The sequence below is a fragment of the Molossus molossus genome, unplaced genomic scaffold (assembly GCF_014108415.1).
Source record: "Molossus molossus isolate mMolMol1 unplaced genomic scaffold, mMolMol1.p scaffold_m16_p_13, whole genome shotgun sequence".
Taxonomy (NCBI): Eukaryota; Metazoa; Chordata; class Mammalia; order Chiroptera; family Molossidae; genus Molossus; species Molossus molossus.
Genome location: NW_023425348.1, coordinates 55568032 through 55591261, shown reverse-complemented (window position 1 = coordinate 55591261; position 23230 = coordinate 55568032). Strand labels below are relative to the sequence as shown.

Below are 23230 nucleotides of genomic sequence, written 5' to 3'. Positions count from 1 at the left end.
TAACATACATGCTTCCCATGTTTCTTGTGATAAAATCTGTAACCCTCTGATACCTCTTCTCCCCCCCTCACCTTTTGTATTCTAGCCATCCTGGCTTTCAGCCAGTTCCTCCCGGGAACCTAGTCTTCTCCTGACTCAGGATCCTCACTCATGCTGTTCCCCGGAAAGGCAAGCTCTGTACTTGAGCAGCTCAATGCTTCGGGTGTCACTTTAAAGTGAGACTTTGCCAGAGACCTCTCTTGACTTTTGAATCTAAATGAGACCTCTTTCATAGTTTTTTTGTATTTCTCCATGGTGGTCACCACAAGTTGTAAGTATAGCAGGTCCTTGAATAACATTGTTTCATTCAACTTTGTTTCATTATAATGTTGATAAGGGGGGGAAAAAAAATCAATTCTTGGCTGGGGCCACTGTCTGTTTGGAGTTGGCATGTTCTTCCATGTCTGAGTGGGTTTTCTCCAGGGACTCTGGTTTCCTCCTACATCCCAAAGATGTGCATGTGAGGTGGTGTCTACGTGGTCCCCGTCTGAGTGTGGGTGGCCCTGCGGTGGGAGGGCATCCTGTCCCGGTTGGTTCCTGTCCAGTGCTCTGAACTGCAGGGTCGGCTCTGGCACCTGCAACCCTGAGCCCGATTAAGTGGGTTGGAATTCCCTTACTTGTTTTTATTCCTCTTTCTTCAGATTTATTTCTCTGTTTAATATTTGAAGTGTTTTGGGTCTTTAGAAGCTTGGTGATGCTTTTGTGACCAAAAATATGCTGTGGGAACTTAACTCTTGTATCAATTAACCAACAATAAAATTAGTTTCGTTATGTCACTTCATTTAAAGTTGCAGTTTTCAAGAACCTTCCAAAGATGTTAAGTGAGAAATTACCGTACCACTGCTTTGTGATTATTGTTTGTGTGTCTTTCCCATGAGACATGAGTGTGCCTCACTTGCCAGTTGACACAGCCCGTCTGACATGTTGCAGACCCTCAGCACATACTTGCTGACTGTATGGCTAAAAGGCTAAGTGAGTGGATGGGCTTCACCTGGCACCCATCCTGCCTGCTTCTCAGGAGGCAAACAGGTCCCATGGTCAAACACGATGGGGAGGTGCCCTAAGCTGCCTCCCCTTAGAGTCACAACGTGCATTAGTGTAGGGAACTCTAAGATGGCTTCCATTTAGAAAACGGAAAGTGAAAAAGAAAACCAAAACTGTAGAAAGTGAGTTTAATTTTCTTTACCCTGTTTCCCAACTTATTTGGATATGACATTTTTATTTATTTTTTTCCATTTTTATTAATTTATTTCTGTTACAAATGTTTCTCCTTCCCCCCACCCAGACCCCCTCCTCTCCATCCTGCCCCTCCCCCCCCCCAGCATTGTTGTCTATGGCCATTGGTTATGCACACGTGCATATAATTTCTTTGGTTCATCTCATCTATCCCATCTGCCCAACTCTGAGGTTTGTCAGTCTGAACCATACTCCTTTCTATGTCTTGGGTCTATTTCGTTCATCAGCCCACCTTATTCATTATATTCCACAAGTAAGTGAGATCATGTGGCATTTGTCTTTCTCTGATTGGCTTATTTTGCTTAGCATGATACTCTCGAGGTCCGTCCATGTTGTCTCAAAGAATAAAAGATCTTTCTTTCTTACAGCTGCAGAGAGTGGATAAAAAAGCTCTGGACATGACATTTTAAAAACTGAACATCTATTAGCATCCTGCAGAATGGACTCTGAGATGCTTCACTGGTGGCTTCCTCCCTGGGAAGCCTGAAATGCTCAGGATGGTCAGGTGTGGTGTGGGGGGCGGCTCACCCTGCACTGAGCACGCTCATGGCTGCCTCGGGGTCATCAGGAACACACATGCACATATTCACATGTGCAGTCACTACCACAGTGAAGCAGGGGTTGAGCATACTTTGAAAAAATTTGGAGCTAGCCTGGGTTAATATTTTTCAGGAAAAAGAGAGGGGGAAAAATTGTAGAAACTTGGTGTTGGCAGATACAATCTTTGTAGTTATGATAGTGAGCCATTCATACCTACTAACTTGTCTTCTGCTGAGACCTGCATCTGCAATTGTTGGGAAGCTGGTGACTGAGTCCACCTACTACCCAGCGTTTGCATTTCTATGCAGATCTCCAGCTCTCTGTATCCACAGCATCTCTTTTGAATCTTCCAGACCTAAGTGAATTTTATGGGAGGAGATTGCATGTCATAGTAACATTAGTGAAGATTTTAGGACATATCCCTTTTGCATATCTAGGATGTTTTATGTAGGTTGGGTTCCTGGGGTGGAGCTGTATTAAAGGCAGTGGATCTCAAATTACTTTTGGTCAACGCCTACCAGGGCAAAACTGCCTGACCTACCAACTTTGTCTAGTTTCATTTTCCAGTGGAAAAATAAATTAGTGGTAATTTGGAAGGAGTGGATTAGGTATACTTTTGCTCTAGCACTAGAGTATGGATAATTCATATTTGAACCACAATATATACATGTCTTAGAGTTTAGTTATTGGAAAATCACAGCCCCAGGATACTGTTGATGCAAATAGGCTTTAGTATACTCTGTAGGGTTAACCAAGCAACCCACAACAAAATAAATTGATAATGATAAGGCTAAGCAAACAGTATTTCATAATTAAAAAGTACCAAGAGTTGCAATAGCAAATTGCAGCCAGCTTGGGCAACACGGATGATGGCTGCTAGAGTCCTTCTCCCAGATTTTGGAAATGTCAGTTCTGTGCCTACACATGCGAAGTCGGAACCTTCTGCCTAAACAGAGGAGCAGTATGGCTGCCGGGCTTGCAGCAGAATACCACAGGGTACTCCGTCAACTGCAAATTAGTAATAATGTACAAATCAAACTGCACACCACTCACCATAATAATCCAAAGGTGGACTTAAAAAAAAAAAAAAAAATTCAGCCCTGGCTGGTGTGGCTCAGTTACCTGGGCATTGTCCCGTGCACCAAAGGGTTGGTTTGATTCCTGGTCAGGGCACATGGTTGCAGGCTCAATCCCCTGTAGGGGGTGTGCAGGAGGCAGTCAATGCTTTGCTTTCACATTGAGATTTCTCTCTCCTTCTCCCTTCTTCTCTCTCTAAAAATCAATAAACTATTTAAAAATAAACAAGATACTTCCCCATCTTAAAAAAATTAAGTTCAGGGCACTTGAGAATGTCTCTGGTAACATGTCCCCTGAGACCTACCCGCCCTCCCCAGTCGGTCTCAGTCTCTGAGATCAATATCAAGGCCGCATTACCTCCTTTGGGTAAGGCTGTAATTTCCTAGCTCAAGCAGACCAGAGATGGGCCTTTGGATGTACAAAGTGCTCAGATTCTCATTTTTAAAATGTGAAAGGGTTTCAATACTAGCGTAAAATAATCTCCAACATATAACATTAAGTGAAAAAAAGCAATATGCCTGACTATATATACTTTGCTATTTATGTTTATAAAACCATTAATTTTATATGTATATTGATGCTTCTTATGGCTGGATTTTCTCTGGAAGTAAATATAAGAAATGGATCAAAATAGTTGCCTCTAGGGAGGGGTATTAGCTGCTGGGGAAGGGGCGAGAGGAAAATTTAATGTTTTCCCTTGATACCGATTTAGGCTTCTTGAATGTTTCACCATGTATGATGTATGTATTATTAAAAATATCAATGCATTTCAATTTAGAAAACACGTGAGCCTATAGAGACTAGATTTTTGTCTGTTTTTTTTTTTTTTTTAAAGAGACGAAGTTTAAATTTGGTTTACTGTTCTGATGCCTTCTCCCCCTTGGTCATGTATTGAGCGAGAGTCTAGAACAGTGGTTCTCAACCTTGCTAACGCTGCGACCCTTTCATACAGTTCCTCACGTTGTGGTGACCCCCCAACCATAAAATTACTTTTGTTGCTACTTCATAACTGTAATTTTGCTACTGTTATGTCTTAGGCGACCCCTGTGAAAGGGTCGTTCGACCGCCAAAGGGGTGGCGACCCACAGGTTGAGAACGGCTGGAAGCAAAGCCTCTAAGGAGATGGCAGGGGATGAAAGCAGGCCCAGGCCCTGGGATTCTGGACCGAGGCTAAGGCCTCAGTTTTGAAACACACTTTTCAGATAAATCAGGCTTGTTATTAAACCCCCAAGCCTTCCGAGGTGTTTTCATACCGCGTGTGAGACATGCGAAAAGGAGGGCTCTCGCTAAGGGCACTGGTCACATCGTGCACCTACCGCTTGCGTGTCAGGAAAAAAACACGAAACGAGAGAGAATTTGTGTAGCAAAGCATGTTTGAACGTTTGCACTGCTCTGTTTCATCCCGCCTTGGAACTGCTCAAGGAGACACAGCAATGACTTACATGGATTTGCTATGCTTTAACAGAGAACAAACACATAGTACACTCTTTAGTGTTTACTAATGAAAAGCGTAACATTTCACTAAGAATGTAAAAAATAATCGCATCCTTTTACATATATTGACACAAGAGTACATTGTCTTTGTATCTAAATGTTCATTATGCGGAGTCACAATTCTTTCTTAGAGCAAGATATCCAAAGAAACGTGTAGTATCTCTAAATGTTATGAGTTACTGCAGATGGACCATAGAGAAAGAAATGTTTAGGAGCTGGAAGGAACTGTTTTGGACAATATGGGAGGCCTTACTGGGGGGGTGTAGACAGATCAAAATGAATTCCTCAGACTAGAAGAGGCCTAAAACTGATGAATCAAGCAGACTTCTGGAGGCGGGACACAGGCTGGGTCCATCTGGCATATTTGGGAAGATTCTATAATGAAGATATACCAGTAAGAGCTATTAACTATCCCAACGTCTTGGTCCCTTTACAAGGACTGTAAACCCCACAAGCCCTGTCCCTCGTCTGAGGGGATATTTCCTTATTGTTAAGTGTGCAAACATTGCCCCCATGTTTCTCGTCCTCGTACTCACCCCCGCTTTAGCTCCCTTCCTATTTGCCCCGGACCCGGCAGCCTGGACCACTGGGGCCTTGTGTTTCCAAGCCGGTTCACAGAGCCAGGATGCTGGTCCCCACAAGCCCTCCGGGAGCCCACGCAAGGAAACCGCTGGGCTTGGGTCTGAATGACTTACATTTCTCCTCGCCTGAATTAGCCAGTAATTGCATGTGGGTAGGCTTAGCTAGAAATGGTCTAAATGATCAATTAGAAGGCAAAAAGGAGTTCCTTTCTTTCAAGTTCAAGGGTCTCTGGTGAAGAGCCCTACTTCCCAAACCATGCTCACATGGGCCTGCGCCCGGCTCTCTGTGGTGCCCGGAGTATATTGTGCATTTGCCTAATGATAATGAATTGAGTACTTATTTTGCAGGAAAATATGGGGCACTTCCATTACATGCAATCAAGCAAAAAGGCTATAAAATGTGCCACTCCATTAATTTTAAACAGAATCCTTTCCAAATGTCACCCTGAAACCAGAGCATAGGGTTATTACAAATCTGATGGAATTAAGAGTAATTTTCATTTGTACAAAGGAGTTGAGGGATATGATTCCTGCCACACATACACTATTAATTGGGTTAGACTTGATTTGCCAATTTGAGTGTGAATCACTAAGCCCTGACCGGCACTGCCTGGCGTCTTCCTCGTGGTTCATGTGTACACATACACGCACAGCTATAGGACATGCAAAGAGTGTGATGTGATTGGCTAGTTATTAACAAATATGTACGTTGTTCAAAGAGGGAAAAACAAATGCCAACTTCTGGCATGTCACTTTACCTCTCTGTGCCTCAGTTTCCTCATCTGTAAAAGGGGTGTGTAACACCTGCTTCAGTGGACGGAGGGGGACTACTGCATTTTCATGTATCAGGGCACTTCGTGTGATGGCTGGCACATACTTACACCCATAGATGGTAACTTATCTTTATTTTCATCTTCTGTGGGGGTCTCTTGGGCCTAAGCTGGTTTTCAAATCACACTGAGGGAAATCTGGACCCAGCACCAGGATAGGGACAACCTTCCCAGGCCATTGCTGGATCAGACCCGAGGGCCTGGGGGGTATGGGTCAGCCCACTGAGTTCCTGATCATTTCCTTCCTAATTCAGTCCCCTCTATCTCCGGGTTGTAGCTGGACTCGTGGGATAGCACAGAGCAGGAGACAGGAATAAGCAGGTGAAGGTGGTCCGGAGGACGGTCCAGTCTGCCCTCATTCCACGTTCCGGTACTTGGTGAAGAGATTGTACAACACTCGCAGTGTGGATTTCAGGTCACAGTTGACGATGTCTGCATGGAAAACAAAAAATACATTAACTCTCCAGTGGGGCCACATGGCCCAAAGTTGGCAGCTATTGACCTCGTGTGACCAACGTGGTTCTGCGTGGCTGTCCCCCCTCAGCCACAGGTTATCATTCTGTGCTCAGAAGAGCTCCCTGTCCTGCTGGGACAGAGGAGCATCCCCCATGACACGACCGACGGCCGGTGGGAGCTGAAGGATGGGTTTCGAAGTGGCAGTAAGAATCCAGAGCAGGGCCAGAGGTGCAGAGCACAGGGTATCGCGTCTCAGTAGAATGAGGCAGACGGCAGACCATCTCCAGTGAGAGAGTGCTTCCCTGGCCCTGACTTTCCCCGAAGTCTCACCTCCCTGGGGCCACTTTGCCATGAGTGGTGGGAAGGAAGGAAGGGCTGAAGCTACAGTGGGGAGAGGTGGTGAGTTAGGACCAAGCTGCCTCTCCCCTAGGAAGGGCCAGGAGGGCCCCGGAGGGCACAGACGCCCACCTGGCAGAGAGTACTCAGTGAGCATGTGCCCTTAGGGGACAGACAGTTTCAGACTAAGGACAGAGCAAGGCAACTGGGTTTGAGGCTGGGAGTTGGACTGTATTTTCAGGAGAGTTCCTCCGTGGGTTCCCAAGCTTTTGCATTACCATTTCCTCTGCTCTCTCCATCTCTTCCTCCCTCCCCCACTTTTTAAATCCTCACCCGAGGATATTTTTCCACTGATTTTTTTTTTTTTAGATAAGAGTGGGAGGGAGGGAGGAAGAGAGAGAAAGAAACATTGATGTGAGAGATATATCAGTTGGTTGCCTTCCACACGACCCCGACCTGGGGCTGGGGATTGAACCCAAAACAAGTATGTGCCCTTGACCTGGAATTGAACCCTTGACTCTGGTCTGAGGGCTGATGCTCTAACCGCTGAGCCAAACCGGCCAGGGCCCTTCCTTTTATTTAGTGGTCACTTCCTTCTCTGGCTGTCCCTCGAACCCTCTGCCGCCTCCTTCCCCCAACCCCCCTCCTATCCTGCACTCACTCCCTGGGAGGGCCTTCCTCTGAACAACCAAAGTTGAGAAAACATAAATGAAAAAAAAAAAGGAACTCGGCCTACTATTCAAGAATGCATACTAAAGTAATAAAATGATAAGAAAAAGAAAATAAAACAAAAAAACAAAAGCCTAGACAAGCCAGCAGAGTGGCTATGTTCAGGGAGGAGGAGAGGATTGTGTTCCAGAAGGGTAAACTGATGGGAAGGACCCTTCCCCGAGCTGGGTGACGTGTCACTAACCTGAACACTTATATTTTACGCACCTTTCTGTAGACGTGACATTTTCACAGTAAAAATGACCAAAAAGACATCTAACTGTGCGGAAGGTCAGATGAGGTAAATGATATGAAGAAACAATAAATGCGTCGGGACTGAAAGGTTGGAGCGATGCTGAGCCGCTGGGAAGAGGAGCCGCGGAAGATGTCAGCACTCTAGCAATGGCCCTGTCCAGGGACAGGGATCCTCCAAGACCCGGCAGAACAGAGGTTAGTAGCTCTGTAAGGTGGGGCTGTGGTTCCCCGCCCATAGTCTTCGGACCCTTGCCCATGTGGTCGCCACAGCCAGGTGCAACCAGGCCCCAGTCCCTGCAATGATGAGCTCCGATGGGGCTCCCTGCCAAGGCCTGGAGAACCGCCTGAGGGCTCCTCCCTGTCCCTAGGCCCCCTCTGCATGCCTCTCCTGGGCTTCATCCCACCCCAGCTGGGCTTGCATTCTGCTCCAAGTTTTCCTGTTGCCAGACCAAGGGCCTCGGGACTACCTGAGAGGCCTGGCACTCGGCTTCCCCTTCTGCTCCCATGTTGGTTCATGCATACAGCTGAGCCTCCACGTGGGGCCCGGCCAAGTGGCCGAGCCCTGTTCATGCTGAGTCACTCCTGTGCCCTGGGGGCTGATCTTGTCCTCTCCTGATGGCTAGGCTTAGTGCTGTGTTTCTTAAATTCCACTCCAGCCAAAGATTAGGAAGTTACCCGGGGTAGAAACTGCTGGAATGGCAGAAAGGAGAAAAAGTGAGCTCACCAAAGGAATGAGTGTGAAGAGGAAGGTAGACTGGTAGAGGGTTTCCAGCCACGGGCTCCCACCTGGGCCCCTCAAAGCCTCTTGCCCTCTGTGATCCTTTTTACCCACTGTAGCTGGACTGCTCAGCCTCCGGGTGTGGTTGTTTCCAGGGAACTAAAAGGTTATGAAGCTTGGGCAGCAAAAGTCATCCGAGAGGCCAACCCAACCTTTCCAGGGGGTTTCAAGGTACAACAGAGCTTTGAGTGTCAATGGCGTGGCAGAGATTGTGTTTTCCTGACCTCAAAGCCACCTTGCCATGAAAAATGCCTCCACCACAGCCAGTTTGATTTTGAAACACCCTCAAAGAATTACCCACATTGGCACGTTTAATAAAGTCTGTAGCATTTACTGCTGAGCCTCCCTTTCCAGGGAGAAGCGCAGAAACCAGACGGAGTGCTGAGTACACCTCTCACAAAGCACAACTTCACAAACACCATTTCAGTTCTCCTTCATGCACTGGAAATTTTCAGCACGGGCATGATGCCTAGTGTAACAACAAATGAAACAGATGTGTTTTTCCATCCACATTGGTCAGGAAGCTTCATATTAAGCAGTTCAATACGTGTACGAGAAATGTCATCGATATGCTGAAATATCCCTATAGGTTAATCGACCTTCTGTCCTGAGGGAAGTGAATACCTGAAAACGGAAGTATCAGAAGGAGGACTTCCAATCTGTAACCAGGAAGTTTCATAGGAAGCAGGTCAAGAAAACAGAAGCGGAAATGCTGACCGGAGCTCTTCCACTATCTCTCTCCTACCCAGGAATAGGTGCTCACCAACTGGCCACAGGGCACTCAGGGTCCATTCCTAATGGCATTAGGATGCTAGTGTGGTCTTGCCAGGAAAAGAAACCCTAGAGGGACATCAGCCTCGGTGGAGGTCCTCCTCTAGCAGTGACTAGACACTTAAGTGACAATAAATGAGAATAAAGGTGGGTTTTGTTGGCAAGAGCTGATAGCACCGAGGTCTGGAATGAGGCATGACACAGGGTCCCAAACAACACCTTCACAATCCACCCCTCTCCTCTGGGTTGCCTGCTCGCTCCTCCAGCTTCATAAGTAAAAGAATTCTCACAAGATATTGTCCTTAACTCTTTTCTCGACTTGCTTTCCTGTTTTCCATACTCTTGGCATGTCGGCTCCCAACAAGTGGAAGACTTCCCATTATATAATCGCAGCCCTGGTCTTTCCCCCTCGTCCAGTTCTGTTTGGTCATTGCCTAGGTGTCAACCTCGAGGTTTCCAAATCTGACATCCTCATGTCCTTCCCAAGCTTGTTTTCCGTCCTGGGCCCCCAGTGCTGCAGATGGAGCCCCACATCTAAACATCTGTTCTTCACACTGCCTTCCAAATGATCCATCTGGAACAGAGCTCTGATCACAGCACTTACCTGCTCAAGCACCTTCCCAGACTCCCACTGCCTACAGAATAAAGACCTAACACCAGCTTACTTCATCCTCATCAACCATTAATTCATACTCTTACTATTCCAGCCAAATAGGCAACTGCTTACATTCATTATTAGGTTCCAGGGGCCGCACATCAGGGACCATCCCATTTAACCCTGTAATTAATGTTCACATCTCTAGGAGGTCCATTTTTGTGGACACGGAAAATAGGTTTAGCGGGGTAAGTTGCCCAAGATCACACAGCTGGTGGGGTAGGGACTAGACCCAGGGCTGTCATGGGCTTAGCCACATGCTCTGCTGTCTCAGTAACTAGGCCACTCTCCATTCCCCAGGAAGGACTTTAGCTCACGTCGTCATCTCGTCTGAGACTCCCACTCCTTTATCTTTTTTAAAAAATAATTAAAAACTTTTCTTATTACGGTTGACATACAATACTATATTAGTTTCAGTTGTACAGAACAGCAGCTAGACATTTATGTAATTTACAAAGTGATCCCCCAACAAGTCTAGCACCCACCTTGTGTCATACATGGTTATTACAATATTACTGATTATATCCCCTGTGCTGCACTCTACATCCCATGACTATTTTGTAACTGCCAATTTGTACTTCTTAATCCCGTCACCTTTACACCATCCCCTCCATCTCCCTCCCATCTGGCAACCATAACTTTGCTCTCTGTACCTATGAGTCTGTTTGTTTCATTTGTTAATTTTGTTCTTTAGATTCCACATATAAGTAAAATAACATGGAATTTGTCTTTCTCTGTCTGACTTACTCCACTTAGCATAATACCCTATATGTTCATCCATGTTTTTGCAAATGGTAAGAGTTCAATCTTTTTTTCTGGTCAAATTTTTATTTACATATATACATATATACATATATATATACACACACATACACACACGTACATATATATATACATATATACACACACATATATATGAATGATGTCTTCTTTATCCAGTCATCTATTAATGGGCACTTAGGTTGCTTCCATATCATGGCTAGTGTAAATAATGCTGCAATAAACAAACATAGGAGTGTATATATCTTTTTGAATTAGTGCATTAGTGTTTTGGATATCAGATAAATACCCATAATTGGAATTGTGGGGTCATAAGATATTTCTATTTTTAATTTTTGAGGAAGCTCCCACTGTTTTCCATAGTGGCTATAATCCTACCAACAGTGCATGAGGGTTTGCCTTTTTCCACATCCTCACCAACACTTGTTTGTTGATTTATTAATGTTGGCCATTCTGACTGGTGTGACTGTGGTTTTAATTTGCACTTCCCTGATGATCAGTGACGTTGAACATCTTTTCATGTCTGTTGGCCATCTGTAAGTCCTCTTTGGAGAAATGCCTGTTCAGGTCTTCTACCCATTTTTTTTTTTCTTTTTTAAAGATGTATGTGTCTATCATTTTACTTTTCTTTTTTAAAAAAATTATTTTTCCGCCCTGGCCGGTTTGGCTCAGCGGTTAAAGTGTCCGCCTGCGGTCCAGAGAGACCTGGGTTTGGTTCCCGCTAAGGGCACATACCTCGGTTGTGGTTTGTCCCCGGCCCTAGTTGGTTGTTCAGGTGGCAGCCACTCAATGTGTCCCTTTCACATTGATGTTTCTCTCTCTCTCTCTCTCTCTCTCTCTCTTCCTCTCTCTCCCTCCCACTCTATCTGAACAAAAAATGGAAAAATGTCCTCGGGTGAGGATAAAAAAAAATATATTTTTTCTTTATTGATTTTAGAGATGGAGGAAAGGAGAGGGAGACAGAGATAGAAACATCAATGAGAGAGAACATTGATTGGCTGCCTCCTGCATGCTCCCCACTGGAGATGGGGCCCACAACCTGGGCGTGTGTCCTGATTGGGAATTGAACCAGCGACATCTTGGTGTATGGGTCGATGCTCAACCACTGAGCAATACCGGCTGGACCCTCTGCTTATTTTTAAATTGAACTATTTGTGGGTTTTTTATTGTTTTTTGTATTAAGTTGTATGAATTCCTTTTTTTGGATATTAACCCCTTACTGAATGTATTACTGGCAAATAACTTCTCCCATTCAGTAGGCTGTCTTTGCATTTTGTTGATTGTTTCCTTCGCTGTGAAAAAACTATTTAGTTTTTTTCTTTTGTTTCCCTTGCCTGAGGAAACATATCCAAAAAATATTGCTAAGAGTACTGCCTATGTTTTCCTCTACATGTTTTATGGATTCAGGTCTTACATTTAAGTCTTGAATCAATTTTGAGTTTATTCTTGTATATGGTGTTAAAAGGTAGTCCAGTTTTCCCAGCACCATTTATTGAAGAGACTGTCTTTACCTCACTGTATAGGCTTGCCTCCATTGCCATAGAATAATTGACCATATAGACATGGGGTTATTTCTGGGCTCTCTCATCTGTTCCACTGATCTATGTGTTTTATGCCAGTACCATGCTGTTTTGATTACAATTGTGGTATAGTTTGCAATCAGGTGATACTTCTAACTTGGCTCTTCTTTTCCAATATTGCTTTGACTATTCAGGGTCTTTTGTGCTTCCATATAAATTTTAGGATTATTTGTTCTAGTTCTGTGAAAAATGCCATTGTTATTTTGGTAGGAATTGTATTGAATCTGGAGATTGCTGTAGGTAATATGTACATTTTAACTATGTTAATTCTTCCTATCCATGAACAAGGTATATCCTTCCATTTATTTCTATCTTCTTAACTTTCTTTCTTCAATGTCTTATAATTTTCAGAGTACAGGTCTTTTACCTCCTTGGTTAAATTTATTCTTAAGGTATTTTACTCTTTTGGATGCAATTGTAAATGGGTGGCTTTATTAATTTCTCTTCCTGATAGTTCATTATTGGTGTATAAAAATGCAACTGATTTCTGAATATTAATTCTGTATTCTGGTACTTTACTGAATTCATTTAATTCTAATAGTTTGGTGTGTATGTGTGGAATCTAGAGGGTTCTTTCTAAATAGTATGTCATCTGCAAGTAATGACTGTCTTCTTCTTTTCAACTTTGGATATTTTTTATTTCTTCTTCTTGTGTAATTGCTGTGACTAGGAATTCTAATTCTATGTTGAATTAAAGTGGTGAAAGTGGACATTCTTGTCTTGTTCCTTGTCTGAGCCACTCCAGCCAAGCTATTGGGAGTTTTTTTTTTTTACTAATTTGATCTTAATGAAAAAGCTTTTAGCATTTCACGGATGAATATAATGTTAGCTGTAGGTTTGTATGACCTACATACAAGGTCCTACATATGACCTTTATTATGTTGAGGTATGACCCATTTATCCCCAGTTTACTGAGAGTTTTAATCATAAATGGATGTTGGATTTTGTCATGTGCTTTTTCTGCATCTATTGATACAATCATATGTGTTTAGTTTTCATTTTGTTTATGGGGTGTACCACGTTGACTGATTTGCAGAATTTGAACAAACCTTACATTCTGAGAAAAATCTCACATGATTATGGTTGTGATCATTTTAATGTATTGTTAAATTTGGTTTGCTAATATTCTGTTGAGGATTTTGCATTTATATTCATAAGGGATATTGGCCTATAATTTTCTTTTTTGTAGTGTCCTTATCTAGTTTTGGTATCAGGATGATGCTGAACTTGTAAATGAGTTTGGGGCCTTCCATCCTTTTTAAAAAATATGTTTTTATTGATATTTTGAGAGAGAGAGAGAAAGGGAGAGAGAGATAAAAACATCCATGTGAGAGAGAAACATCAAAAGGCTGCCTCCTACACGTCCCCTACTGGGGATTAAGCCTGCAACCTGGGCATGTGCCCTGATTGTGAATTGTACCAGGACTTCTCAGTCCATGGGATGATGCTCAGTTCACTGAGTCACACCAGCTGGGTGGCCTTCCATCCTTTTCAAATTTTTGAAATAGTTTGATATGAATAGATATCAATTCTTCTTTGAATGTTTGGTAAAATTCACCTGTGAAGCCATCTGATCCAGGTCTTTTGTTCGTTTCCTCAATCCTTACCTGAGGACATGCTTAGAGAGAGGAAGAGAGTGAGAAAGAAACATCAATGTGAGAGAGAAATATCAATCGGTTTCCCTGTGCATGCGCTCTGACTGGGGACTGAACCCCACAACTTAGGTATGTGCACTGACCAGAAATAGAATGCACAGGATGATACTCAACCAACTGAGCCACTCCAGCCAAGCTGTTGGAAGTTTTTTAAATTACTAATTTGATTTTCTTAGTAGTTATCTGCCTGTTCAGATTTTCTGTTTCTTCCCCACTTAGTCTTGAAAGGTTATATGTTTCTATGTATTTATACATTTCTTCCAGGTTGTCCAATTTCTTGGCATATAATTGTATTTTCTTATAATCCTTTGTATTTCTGTTGTGTCAGTGTCACGTTTCCTTTTTCATTTCTAATTTTATTTATTCAGACCCTCTCCATTTTTATTGACGAGTCTCATTAAAGGTCTATCAATTTTATCTTTTCAGTGTACCAGGTCTTGGTTTCATTGATATTTTGTATTGTTTCTTTCAGGCTCATTTCACTTGTTCCCACTTTAATCTTTATTATTTACTTCCTTCTACTCACTTTGAGCATTGCTTATTCTTCTGTTTTCTAGTTCCTTTAGGTGTAAGGATAGATTGAGATTTTTTTTGTTTTGTGAGATAGGCCTGTATTTCTATGAATTTCCCTCTTAGAACTGCTTTGGCTGTGTCCCACACATTTTAAGTTTTTTTCACTTTCATTTGTCTCATTGTATCTTTTAATTTATCCCTTGATTTCATTGTTAAGCCATTCACTGTTTAGTATCATGTTATTTAACCTCCATGTGTTTGTATGTTTTTCAGTTTTCTTCTTGTAATTGATTTCAGACTCATACCATTGTGATCCGAGAAGACACTTGTTATTATTTCAATCTTCTTAAATGTATTAAGACTTGATTTATGGCCCAATGTGATCTACCCTGAAAAATATCCCGTGTACACTAAGAAAAAATATATATATTCTGCTGCTTTGAGGTGAAGTGTTGTAAAAAAAAAAAAATCAAATCCAGCTGATCTAATGTAATTTAGTGTCACTCCTTCCTTGATGATTTTCTGTCTGGATGTCCTATCCATTACTTTTGATCTCTCCCTTTATGCTTACCAATATTTGCTTTATATATTTAGGTGCTCCTACATGGGTACATAGTTGTTTACAAGAGTCATATTCTTTTGTTGGATTGATCCCTTTGTCATTATGACTTGTACTTCTTTTGTCTTTTGTTATAGACTTTGTTTTAAAGTCTATTTTGTCTGATGTAAGTACAGAGTTTTTTTTACCATTTCTATTTGCATAAAATCTCTTTTATTTTTTTTATCTTATCTTCACCTGAGGACACTTTTTGCATTCATCTTCAGACAGAGTGTGAGGGAGAGAGGAGGAAGAGAGAGAGAAACATTGATGTGAAAGAGACACATCAAGTGGTTGCCACCCACACAATCCCAACTGGGGCAGGGGAAAACTGCAACCGAGGTATGTGCCCTTAGCAGGAACTGAACCTGGGTCTCTCTGGATCACAGGCTGACACTCTAACCACTGAGCCAAACGAGCCAGGGGTGCATATCTTTTCCATCCCTTTCCTTCAGTCTCTGTGTGTCTTTTGATCTCAAATCGTATCTTGCAGGCTGCCTATGTATTGGTTTTTGTTTTTTTTAAATCCATTCGGCCACCCTATGTCTTTTGATTCGATAATTTATTCCATTTACATTTAAAGTAATTACTGATAGGTATGTAATTATTGCTATTTTAGTAATTATTTTCTGGTTGTTTTTATAGTTTAACTTTGTTCCTTTCTTATTCTCTTATATGTTGACAACTTTCCATAGTGCTATGTTTGGATTCCTTTATTTATATTTCTTGTATAACTTATAGATTTTTGGTGTCACCATGTGTTTCATATCTACAGGGTATGGCAAAAGTAGGTTTACAATTGTTCATATGGAAAATAGTACAACGACTAGTAAATGATAATACAAGAATAAACTCTGTGTTTCATGTAAACCTACTTTGCTCACCCTGTACTGTTATTTTAAGATGATGGTCATTTACGTTTGAACACATTCTAAAATCACTCCTTGTTTATGTTTTTGTCATTCTCTTTTACTTTTGTGTTGGTGTGTTTGTGTATATCCCTTAATTTATTGTTGTAAATGATCTTCCTACTTTCCCTTTTAACTTTTTTTTTTTTTTTTTTATCATCCTCACCCGAGGACATTTTTCCATTTTTTGTTCAGATAGAGCGGGAGGCAGAGAGAGGAAGAGAGAGAGAGAGAAACATCAATGTGAAAGGGACACATCGAGTGGTCGCCACCCGCACAACCAACCAGAGCCGGGGACAAACTGCAACCGAGGTACGTGCCCTTAGCGGGAACCAAACCCGGGTCCCTCCGGACCGTAGGCCGATGCTCTAACCGCTGAGCCAAACCGGCCAGGGCGTCCGTTTTAACTTTTATTCTAACTTTATAATTGGTGATCCACTGCTTTTATTATGTTTGCCTTTATCAGTGAAAATAGTTTCTTTCCTATATATTTTTATTTATATTTCTGATGTTTTCTTCTTAAAGAAGTTCCTTTAACATTTCTTGTAATACTGGTTTAGTGGTGATGAGCTCTTTTAGCTTTTTCTTGTCTGGAAAATTCTTTAGTTTTTCTTTGATTTTAAATGATAACCTTGCTGGTTAGAGAATTCTTGGTTGTATGTCTTTGCCTTTCATCACTTTGAATATTTCTTGCCATTCCTTTCAGCCTACAAAGTTTCTGTTGAGAAATCAGCTTACAGTCTTATGCAATCTTGTCTTTAACCTTTGGCATTTTAATTATGTTTTGTCTTGGTATGGGCCTTTTGGGTTCATCTTGTTTGGGATTCTCTGTACTTCCTCTATTTGTATGTGTTTTTCCTTCACCAGGTTAGGGAAGTTTTCAGTTCCTTGTCCTCTCTTGTCTTTCTGGTACCCCTGTGGTGCAAATGTTGGTATGCCTGATATTGTCCCTCAGGTCAATAAAACTATCCTTAAATTATTATTATTATTTGGTACTACAATGAGTGTTTTCTGCTACTGTGTCTTCAAGATCACTTATTCAATCCCCTGCTTCTTCTAATTATTCTTGATCCCCTCTAATGTAGTATTCATTTCAGTTATTTTATTATTCATTTCTGACTAGTCCTTTTTAATGTTTTCTATCTCCATGTTTATATTTCCTATCTCTTTGTTGAAGTCCTCACTGAGGTCATCTATTTTTCCCCTAACATAATTAAGCATCCTTATAATCACTGTTTTGAGGTCTGCATCAGGTAGATTGCGTGTCTTCACTTTGTTTAGTTATATTTCTGGATTTTTGTCCTGTTCTTTAATTTGGGACATGCTTTTTTGTCTCCTCACTTTGGTGACTCTGCATTTGTTTCTATGTACTAGGTAGATTTGCCACATCTCTGGTTTTTGGCAGAGTGGCCTTATGCAGTAGGTTCTCCTGTGGGGCCCATTGGTGCAATCTGTCTCTCTGGTTACCTGTGTGCTCCAGTGGTATCCCTTGTGTGTTTTGTATGTGCTCTACTGTTGTAGTTGAGCCATGACTGCTGTTGGCACATCAGTGGGTGGGATTGACCCTCAAGCAGACTGGCTATGAGGGCTGGTTGTGACTATAGCAGACAAGCTGTTGCGCTGGGGCTGACCTACAGAGCAGGAGTCACTTTAGGGCTTTGAGGCAACCAAGTCTGCCCTTCGAGTGTGTTGTCTGTTGAGCTGATTGGGTGGTGCTCTGAAGCCACCCACTACTTGTGTTGGTTCTAGAGCTCCTTAGGAGGGGGACCAGTGCAGGTCAAGGTCAGCCTCTGCTTGTACGTGCTGCTCCTCTATCCTAATCTTCAAACAAAAGTCCTACCTTAACCTTACAGTTTAGCCCAACTATCACCATGTCTATCAAACCATCCCCCATCCCACAGAGAAGAGAGTATCACATCCTCAGTTCTCACAACCTCTTAGGTACCTCTTTCATGGCAGTTATCATCACTGACCTTTGGTTCTGGTGACTGGGTACATCTTTCCTTTCCCCTGGGTGGCTACAAGTGCCGTGAGGTCAGGGATGGCTTACCTCTCTTAGCATGGGATCTCAAGCCCACTGGACAGTCAGTGAAGGAGCCCCTTCCCCCATGTGGAGGTTTGAGTGGAGGAATTCGAGGCAGAGGCAAGCAATGGGGACTGAAAGCACACAATCCCTACTTGTCCACTTGCCTTTAAACAGCCAGGAAAGTGCAAGCAAAGGGCCCACACATGGCATTCTTAATGTTCCAAACTGACATACACAGAAAATGGTCTGCAACACAGCTCTGACACACTAGCACTGGTAAAATGGACTATTTCAGGCAGTACGTTTCAGAAAATAAACATCCATACCAAGAAGGATACCAAAGACATATCCCTCCTACATGTGCGAATGCACACGCAGCTTCACGTACCAGCACAGGAGGGCTAGTGGAGCATTTTTTTATTTGTGTCTTTTTTTAAAGTCTTAGATTTTCAATCCAAACTTGACAAATCATCCTTGGGCAGTCTGGCATGGGCACAGGACAGGAAAGGCAGTTATGCTCAGAGTAGAGCTGCCAGCAATGGGTCCTGCAGCTCCCCCTGCCCGGCCTAGGATACAAGCTCTTTGTCAGGGACAGAAGAACTGGGTATAGGGCGATTCCCGCAGCAGCACCTCTGCCTGCTCTGTACCATGTCTGCTTAGCTTCTTATCCCTGTGATCCTACGCATGATATTTCAGCTTTTTTCTTCCCATGACTGTGTGACTTGCGGCTCACAAAGGATTTCCAGGACTGGGCAGCTGTGCCTGTCACACCCTCCCCTGCAAATGGCAAAGAAGGCTTCAGAAAAGAAACTCTTCCCTTTTCTATCAGACATGAGCCTTGACCTTGACCTCACCACTCATGTACAGGAAGATGGTCTCATCATCTTGTCACAAACCCAGGAGAAGAGCAAAATACCTTCTGGACGTGGTTTTGGCTTTTCCAACCCTCCGTCTTGCATGAGCTCAAAGGCAAAGGAGACGTTTAAGACCTGGAAAGAAATGCAGTGCATATGTTGTCGCACATTCATTCCTGGACCCTTGTGGAATCCCAGGACCTGCCCCCAGGAAGTGGTGCAGCCAGCGCTGTAGCAAGAGGGACAGAGGTGGAGCTAAAATGCCCTAATTTGTTTTTTTTTTTTTTTTTTTTATCCTCACCCGAGGACATTTTTCGATATTTTGTTCAGATAGAGTGAGAGGGAGAGAGAGAGAGAGAAACATCGACGTGAAAGCGACACATCGAGTGGTTGCCACCCACACGACCCAACCAGGGCCGGGGACAAACTGCAACCAAGGTACGTGCCCTTAGCGGGAACCGAACCTGGGTCTCTCCGGACCGCAGGCCAATGCTCTAACCGCTGAGCCAAACCGGCCAGGGGTTTTTTCTTTTTTTTTTTTTTTTTTAAAATGCCCTAATTTGAAGGAGAAATATGGCTACCAAACAAGCCATGCGGCGTGTGAGCTGGCCTGTACCAGCCTGCTGTTGGTGAGCACTCCTGGAGAAGTTCAAAATCCTCTTCCTGTCCTGCTGTGTTCCTGTGCCAATTACCAGGATTTTCAGCTCACAGACATTAGTGCTCTCATTTGAAAGGATCAGATAGCAAGACGTGTTCAAGAAGCGGAGAAAGGGTTCTGCCTTGGATCAAATGCCCCGTCTAGCATGCGGGCTGTGGCAGCCTGTGAGAGGCATCAGAACTAGGCTGAGTGTGGGTCCTCAGGTCTGATCAGCCTTGCAGACACCTTCCCTGTCACTTCTGGGGAGAGATGAGACTGGCCTGTGGTACCTGGCTGCAGCATATGACTAGGGGACGAAGGCCAGGCAGTTGCAGGGGTTTGGGGGGAAAGAAAGCATTGAGGATGCTTTGTCTTCAGGTAGCTCCTTTCCAGCTCAGTGCTCATCAAAATGGACCCCCCCTCCAACCACTGAAGACCCTGGGTAGACAGGAAGCCACTGCCTTTTTCCCAGATGGCCCCAGCACAGGTGTAGGCAGATGAGTCAGGGTGTGTGACGCATCACCGCCCCTTACCTTCTGTTCAAAGCTGTCCGGGGTCAGGAAGAAGCTGTGCAGGGGTACAAAGTAGCCCTCCAGGAGCCCCATGAGTAGCACCAGGTACACCCCATCTGCAAACTGGAAGGAGAAGCTAGGTGAAGGCACTGGGCCCTTGGGCCCCCAGCCAAGCCCCATCCAGAGGGCTTGTCAGCGTCCATGTCAACGTGTCTGGTCTGACTGGTCCAGCACTGGAGCCACAGCCCATGGTCCTGATCTCAGCTGATCCAGCATGTACTGAGTATCAACCGTGTTCGATGCCCTGACCTGGCACGTGGACCACAGACACGGGGGCAGGCGTGGCCCCTGCCCTGGAGGAGCTCACAGTCCCGTGGGGAGACGGGTGAGGAGAAAAGGCAGCGGCTGCTCTGAGGGAGGGAGGCACATCGGCTATGTGAGAGACAACGGTCCCTCTCTCTCACTGCAGGCAACAGGGAAGGCTTCCGGAGGAAGCGATGCCTGAATGGAGACCCGAGGGATGAGCAGAAATTACCTAGGATGGGGCAGAGGGAGGAGGGCAAGGGGATGTCCCAGGCCAATGGTGTGAGGCTAAGAGGGTGACTTGCTTTATGAGCAAAGTGCTTAGTGTCCCACAGGCTAGAAGGTCTCCTTTCTCGTGTCTCACGGCATCACGGCGGGAGAGGCAGCACAGCGCAGCTGTCATGTAGTTGGGCTCTGGAGCTAGAACTCCAGCTCTGCTCCTTACTGGCTGTGTGATCTGAGCAAGTTACATGATTTCTCTGAGGGTCATTGTTCTCATCGGTAAAATGGGGATGACAGTAGCTTTGCATCTACTTAACAGGATTATCATGAGGACTGACCTAGTTACTATGTGTAAAGTACTCAGAACACTGCTTGCACGTAGGCAACATTTAATAAATATTAACTACCGCAGGTCCTTGACTGACAGCATTACACTATAATGTTGATGAGAAAAAAAATGGTCAGCTGTGGCCACTGTCTGTGTGGGGCTGGCATGTTCTCCCTATGTCTGCATGGGTTTTTCCAGGTACTCTGGTCTCCTCCCACATCCCAAAGATGTTCACGTCAGGTGACTGGTGTGTCGACATCGTTCCAGTCTGAGTGCGTGTGGTGGCCCCATGATGGGAGGGTGTCCTGTCTGGCTGGGTCCTACCTTGTGCCCTGAGCTGCAGGGATAGTCTCTAGCTGTCTGTGACCCTGAACTGGAATGAGCAGGTTGGAAAAGAATTCTCTTACTTTAAAAAAATTTTTTTATTAATGCTAATGTAGGTATAGCTCACATTTATTTCAATGTTTAATATTAGAAGGATTTGGGGGGGTGGTCTTTATTTAGAAGTTCGGTGATATTTTCGTGACCAGAAATACGCTGTAGGAAAGTCTTGGTTAAACCAACTAGCCTATGGGAAAGTGGTTTAGTTATACATCCTTTTGCTTAGAGTCCCGTTCTCGAGAACCTCCCGACCACATTAAGTGAAGATGCTGTTACCATCTGAGAAAGCAACAAAGCAATCAGGACAGAGCCTCCCGGCTCTTGCTGACAAAGTACCACTGTGTGCCGAGGGCCCTGACAAGAGGCTTAGAGCCCTATCCTTTCCATCAAGGACAGTGGAGACTGGACAGGCTGGGAACCTGGTCTGAGGGACAATAATTTCCTAGGCTAAGCAGAGGGATTCAGGTCTTCTGCTCAAGGAAGCGCAGAGCGTGCGGTGGGCCCCTGGGGCAGGCTTTGTGGAGGAGCCGAGGCCTGGGGGTGAGGGAAACGTGGAAGGAGAAGGTGTCACAGGTATCGAGGAGGGCCTGAGCAAAGATAGGGTGGTTGGAGGGGTATCGGGTATGCTGGAACCTTTCAAAGGTAGTGGGCCCACCAAATGTTTGTGGGCACAAAGAGCAGTTGCTAGAGTTCATAAGAGGGCAAAGTTCTTGGAATCATCTTAGGAAACTTAAAAAAACAACAACAAACTAGACTTTCTGGTCTGGAATGTGGCTGGGCCCAGGCTGAGCTCTTTAGGGTGACCGGCTGGTGGGCCTGTGGCTCAGCCTTTGTTACGGGCATATGACCCTGAGCATGAACTTGACCTGGGAACAGCTTCCTCCCTGCTTCCATCCATCAGGTGGGGAGGGCCTGAGCATGACTCATCCGAGGCCACCGTGTGTGTGTGGTGGTGGTGGTGGTGGGTGTTAAAGAGCAGACCCCAGCATTTGTGTCAAAATCAGAGCCCTCCCATGAAATTAGTTAACTGGGCCTTATTCTGGCTGTGGCTGGAATGGGCAGAGAATAAAAAATCCAATCTGTCAACTCAGGGGAGGACCTCGGGTTAGGGCTGGCGGTGCTCACAGCTGTGAGTGCCGCTGACGTAGACAGCGCCCACCCGACTGCTCTTTCTGACGACTTGATGGTAAAACTGGCAGAGACGCCCTTTCGTAGCTCTCCCTGTCCATGCAGACTAGCTCATTCTAGCTCACCCGAGGAAATATCACTGCTCCAGAGCATTCCCTAAGTCCCCACAGAGTATACAGACTCCTTCCACAGAGTCCAGACACACTCCGATAGTGCTCAGGCACAGCCTCGGAGATTGCTTTTAAAAACAACAGGAGACGCCCACGCGCTCAAAGGAAAACCCCACGTTAGAAATCCATCCCAATGAGAGGAGGCTGGGAAACAGGATACATCACAGTCTGCAAGTATCTCCCACTAAAGACCAGTTATTGCCTATAAAGGAGGGAGAGAAGCTTTACAGTAGGGAGGTCTGGTGGGTCCCAACATACCCCTGCGATCAAAGTTACTCTCACCAGTATCCGACTGGTGGGCCAAAGTGTCTAAGAAGAAGACAGCATTACTGAGGAGGTATTGTTACTGAAAACGCACAACCTGAATCTGACTGTGAGGGGGGAACTGAGAGCCGTTCTGTGAATCAAAGGGCCTGCACTCTTCAAAAATGATGTCATGCAAAGAAAGGCTGAGGATTTGTTCTAAAATAAGACACTAAAGAGACTAGACAACTAAATACAGCATGTGAGAGTAATAGGGAGACTGGAGAAATTGGAATAGAGAGTGTTTCTTTGAACTATGTGACATTGTCAAAAGTTGTTAACTATCAGCAATTGCATATGGTTTAACCTAAATGATGTATTGTATCAATGTTAGAATTACCAGAATTTGATCACTGGATTGTGGGTGTCTATGAGAACGTACTTGTTATTTGGAGATGTATGCTGAAGTACTTAGGGCAGAGAGCGGGAAAACAACCCGTATGCGGCCAAATGGTGACAACTGCTATATGTAGGTGAAGAGCACCCAGATATTCATGATACTATTCTTCCACCTTTTCAAAATAAATTCAGATAAATTCCAAGTAGTTCAGTCCTCTGAGCAGAACAGAATCCCCT

At 44.2% G+C, this 23230-nt stretch overlaps 1 protein-coding gene across 1 annotated transcript in view; it reads right to left on the bottom strand.

Moving 5' to 3' along the window:
* Positions 1 to 4266: 4266 nt before the first annotated feature.
* PARVA (parvin alpha) overlaps positions 4267 to 23230 on the bottom strand; it is a 156961-nt gene continuing 137997 nt past the window's right edge. The window contains exons 11-13 of the mRNA XM_036258636.1: positions 19841 to 19942; positions 18733 to 18805; positions 4267 to 6229 (exon numbers count right to left, since the gene is read on the bottom strand). Coding sequence (XP_036114529.1) covers positions 6153 to 6229; positions 18733 to 18805; positions 19841 to 19942 — 252 coding nt within the window. The 3' untranslated portion in view covers positions 4267 to 6152. The remainder of the gene's footprint in view (positions 6230 to 18732; positions 18806 to 19840; positions 19943 to 23230) is intronic.